This window comes from Octodon degus, unplaced genomic scaffold (assembly GCF_000260255.1).
Source record: "Octodon degus isolate 3935 unplaced genomic scaffold, OctDeg1.0 scaffold00214, whole genome shotgun sequence".
Classification (NCBI taxonomy): domain Eukaryota; kingdom Metazoa; phylum Chordata; class Mammalia; order Rodentia; family Octodontidae; genus Octodon; species Octodon degus.
In genome coordinates, this window is record NW_004524790.1 from 979,650 (window position 1) to 984,512 (window position 4,863).

Below are 4,863 nucleotides of genomic sequence, written 5' to 3' on the forward strand. Positions count from 1 at the left end.
AATGGTCACAGAAAGGCCACAGGAAGCTTCAAATGTTTTGGCAGGATCAAAAACAGTTTCTATCCAGTGTGGTAGCAAACGACTGTGATCCCAGCGCACAGGAGGCTGAGGCAGAAGGATCTTGCAAAGTGGCAGCCTGAGTTACGTGGTGCATTCAATGCCAGCCTGAACACATGAGACCCTGCCTCAAACAAAAAGTTAGTATCCATAAATTACGTGGCTTAGAAGCTGGCTTATAATAAACAACCAAAGTGCGATGGCATTTTACCATCTCGAGCTCCTGTAGGTCCAAGCACTCCAGCTGGTTTAGGTCTCAGGCATGACTGCAGCTGTCCCCTCCATTCCAGAGCCTGGACCGGGTCACCAGAGGAGCTGCCCACACTCAGTCATGCACCAGCTGTGCAGGAGGCAGGTCTAGTTCCCTCAGCCCAGGGTCAGGTTTTTTCCAAAACCCATCACTTCCTCAGCGGTTTCCTGAAAACAAGTCCTGAGCAGCACTGACTGTCCTGCCTGCGTGATGACCTGCTGCCTTGCTGGCCTGTCACTTGCAGCTGGTGCAGGGGACAGGAAACAGCTGCTTGGGAACTGGAAGGGGCCCTGCCTGGCCTTGGAGCGGGGAAGGAAGAGCCAGGGACTCAGGTTCGGCGGAGGCGGGGAGGGGAGCGGGGTCCCCCATTCACAGTGCTGGGGGTAAATCAGGCAGGCTGATGCCTGGAGCACAGGTAGGTGGTCACCAGGAATCCGAGAGGCTGGTAGGCACGGTTGGGAGGGCTGCCAGGTGGGCAGCGGGCCAGGGAGAGGATGGATTGCCTCCGGCTGGTGCCAGTGGGAGGCGAGACAGGCAAGAGGGCAGGGAGAGACGGTGGCTGGCTAGAGCTGGTCCACTGGGCAGAGCCCAGAGTGAGGGCTTTTCCCACGGGCGATGCTCTTCATTGCTCCATGCCTCAGTTTCCCTACATGTAAAATATGAATAATAATATCTAGCTTGTGGAATTGTACAGGGATTACATTTTCAGGCAGGGCACACACTAATTCAAGCTGCCCTCCACTTCCTGAAGGTTTTCCGTTGTGACCTCTCCAAAGCTCTGTCTGTCATCCCGTGGGATTTGTTTTGTTTGTTTGCGATAGGGTGTTGCTCTGTACTTCAGGCTGGACTCAGGGCTATCATCCTGCCTCAGCCTCCTGAATGTGATTTCAGGCATGCACCACCTTGCTCAGCCTTTTGCTTCATTTTATTTTATTTTGGCAGAACCAGGGATTGAACTCAGGCCCTTGCGCTTGCCAGACAAGTGCTTATTCTACTGAGCTTCCCCCCCCCCCGTTTCATTTTATTTGAGGGCACTGGGAATGGAACACAGGGCCACACGCATGCTAGCAAGTGCTCTGCCTCAGTCCAGCCACAGTCCTGTGCTCAATGAGCCCAGTTTCTCGACTCAGCGCATTCATACATTAGTCCTTAACAGCTTTGAAACTGCATTTGCTACTCAGCACGTTCTGACGTGGGAATTTTGTTCTAGTACTCATTGCTTGGTATTCAAAGGGCAAAGTAGAACTGTGTGAGCTGCCTGGGCCTCGGGACCCTTCCTGGAATAATTGCTTTGGTATTTGTCAAATTAACAAGCCAAGCCAGTTAACACATAAAACAGGTACTGCCGCATTTATCCTTGTTAAAGGTCACAGGAGGCTGGGACATGACTCACCGGTAGAGGGCTCACCTGGGCTGTCTGGGGCCCCAAATGCCACCCCAAGCCCTGGAAAAACTTCCATTACCAGATGCGGCCCAATCCCCTAACCGTCTTAGAACTTCCACGTATCCCGTGAAGTCACCCTCCCCCCACTCTGCATGGGGAGCCACAGCTTTGGTCACATAGATGCTGTAGAGGACGCCTCCTAGCACGCCACTAGGGACACGCCACAGAGGTGAGCGCTGGTGCAGTGCATCTTGGCTGCAGCCAGCGCAATCACAGTCATTAGGAAGGTCTCACTTCGTGACCTTGGTTCATATTTCAGATGTACCGCAGGGTGGGGCATCACACACCTGTGATCTCAGCCATGGGGAGGCTGAGGCAGGAGGATTGCTACCCTGAGCTACGCAATGAGACTCTGCTTAAGGAAGAAAGGAGGAAAAAGAAATTCAGCTTCACAATTATATTTTGTCTGGATTTCTCTGGAAAAATTCAAGAAATCCTATTTTTATTTTTATTTTTTTTTAATATTTATTTATTTTTTTTATTTTATTACATTTATTTATTGTGTGTGTGGCCAGCTCAGCCCACCAGGGGGCGGGTCTGGCTGGCATGTGGTGCTGGGGATCGAACCGCGGTCCCTGTGCTTTGCCAAGCTTGTTTCAAGTAGGTGCTTTAGACCACTGAGCCATCTCTCCAGCTCCCGAGAAATCCTATTTTTAAAAAAGCACAATCTTGGGCCAGGGATATAGCTTAGCGGTATATGGTGTCTGCCTGGCAAATGCAAGGTCCTGAGTTCAATTTCCAGTACCAAAAAAAAAAAAAAAAATTACAGTCTTGCCAGGCATGATGGCAAACACCTGTAATCCCAACACTCAAGAGGCTGAGGCAGGAAGATTGCCAAGAGTTTGAGGCCAGTCTGGGCTACATACCAAGACTCTGCCTAAAACACAACACAACACAACACAACAATCTTGCCAGTTTTTAATCATGAGCTACACTCCCACCCCCACCCTTATGTCTTTTTGAGACAGGCTGGTCTTGAGTTCCAATGATCCTCCTACCTCAGCCTCCGAAGTGCTGGGATTACAGGCATGTGCCACCACGCCAAGACTCTCAGATGAATTTTCAATGATCCTAGGAAGACTTTACAATTTCCTTTCTTCCTTCTTTGCTCCCTCCCTCCCTCCCTCCCCTCCCCTCCCCTCCCCTCCCCTCCCCTGTTTCCTTCCCTCTTCCTTTCTTTCTCCAGCACTGGGGGTTGAATCCAGTACCTTTATATGGAGCTTCATCCCCAGCCCTTCTAAGGCAGGGTCTTGCTAGTTGCTAAATTACCCAGGCTAGCTTTGCAGCCTTGTAAACTATGATAGCCTCAAATTCATGGCCATCTTCCTGCCTCAGCCTCCCGAGCACTGGGATTACAGGTGTTTGGCAGCATGCCTGGCAAGACTGTGCTTCCCGCCAGCTCCTGCCTCAGTGCCTTGGAGTGCCAAGATGACAGGTGTGCACCCCCACACTTGGCTTCCCTTTTCTAAAGGCTCGAGGCCCACACAATCCTCTGAGCACTGAGTTCTAATTCCACCAGGGATTCGGTAGCGATCCAGCAGCTCTGCAGGCTCTCAGCCTCCTTCCCCGGGCCTTTCTGGCATCCCGACATGACATTCCTTTAATTCAGTTTTAAGGTCTCTCCAGAAAGCAGAGCAGTGCGAGCTTGGTGGGGGGATGGGTTCATGGCTGGGTGGAGGGACAGAAGGGACCCGGTGTCATCTCTCTGGGGCCTTTTGCAGGTTGTGTATGGCAGCTACTTCAGAAAACATGGCCAAGTTTGCCCTGAATCAGAACCTGCCTGGTGAGTGTGCAAAATTGGCTATATGTGTGTACTCAGCCCCCTAGTTGATGCTGTGTGTGCGTGTGTGCGTGCGTGCACACAAAGCCCCGCATTTCCTTTAATATAGTGGCCAGGGGGCCCTTTCCAAACGTCCCTTGAAGAATGTCACCACCCCACTTTAAACACCACCTCGGACCTGTGCCCATCCTTCCAGCGCCCCTCCTCTCTGCCCTCACCCTGCTGGGAACCCCTGGCCTCCATCCCGAGTCTGCAGCTCACCTTGCCCACCCTCAGCGCAGGGGCTGCTGTCACGGTCCCATCTGCAGCTGCTTCCTTCTCACTGCGCAGGGCTGAAATTTAAGTCCCCTCTGCCCGAAAACCGCCCGTGCAGGATGTCAGAGCCAAAGTCTCGTCCCGTCCCGTGATGCTCTATTCGCTCTCCGTCCCCAATCATCATTTGGAGTGCTCGTATTTATCTGTCTGTCCCCTGAAGAGGGCAGCGACGCCTGCTTGTTCCCTGCAATGTTCCCAGGGTCTACAAAACTGCTTGGCGCTCAGCAAGCGCTCAGTAAGCGCATGGCCGCGGGAGTACCCGAGGCAGACGGGTGTTCGAGCCTCGGCACGCGAGCAGGGCCTGGCAGGGCGCCGGGTGCTAGCAACTGGCCCTTCTCTCCGGGCCTCGTTGGCCTGACCACTCCCCTGCCCGACGTGCCCGCAGATCTGGGCGGCTCTCGCCTGTGCCCCGTTCCTGTCGGGGGCTCGCCCGGCCTGAGCTCGCCCTACTCCGTGGAGACGCCCTACGGCTTCCACCTGGACCTGGACTTTCTCAAGTACGTGGAGGAGCTGGAGCGCGGCGGCGCCGGCCCCCGCCGAGCCCCGGGCCCCCCGCCCGCGCGCCGTCCCCGCGCTCCCCGCCCGAGCCTCGCAGGCGCGCGCAGCCCGGGCGCCTGGACATCCAGCGAGTCCCTGGCCAGCGACGACGGCGGAAAGTCCGGCGCGCTCTCCCCTGGGGCTCCTCTGGGGCTCCAGTTGCCACCGCTTTCGCCGCGCGCACTCGTGCGCAATGAGCGCGTCGAGAACACACTGCTGGAAACGAGCCGTCGGCTGGAGCTGGCACAAGCGCGCGAGCGCGCGCTCAGCCCTTCCCGCGCAGTGCAGTGCAGCCCGCGAGGGTCCGGCCGCAGTAGCCCCGCCCCCAGCCCCGCCCCCAGCCCCGCCCCGGTCTCTCCGGGCCCCGCGCAGCTCCAGCAGGTGCGAGAGCAGATGGCAGCGGCGCTGCGGCGCCTGCGCGAGCTCGAGGACCTGGCGCGCGCGCTGCCGGAGCTGCAGGAGCAGGTGCGGGCGCTGCGC

The 4,863-nt window shown here is 56.1% G+C and overlaps 1 protein-coding gene across 1 annotated transcript in view; it reads left to right on the forward strand.

Moving 5' to 3' along the window:
* The first annotated feature begins 542 nt into the window (after positions 1-542).
* The window catches only part of Kank3 (KN motif and ankyrin repeat domains 3), an 11,410-nt gene continuing 7,089 nt past the window's right edge, over positions 543-4,863 (forward strand). Inside the window, exons 1-3 of the mRNA XM_004644925.2 lie at positions 543-639; positions 3,473-3,534; positions 4,232-4,861. Coding sequence (XP_004644982.2) covers positions 3,480-3,534; positions 4,232-4,861 — 685 coding nt within the window. The 5' untranslated portion in view covers positions 543-639; positions 3,473-3,479. The remainder of the gene's footprint in view (positions 640-3,472; positions 3,535-4,231; positions 4,862-4,863) is intronic.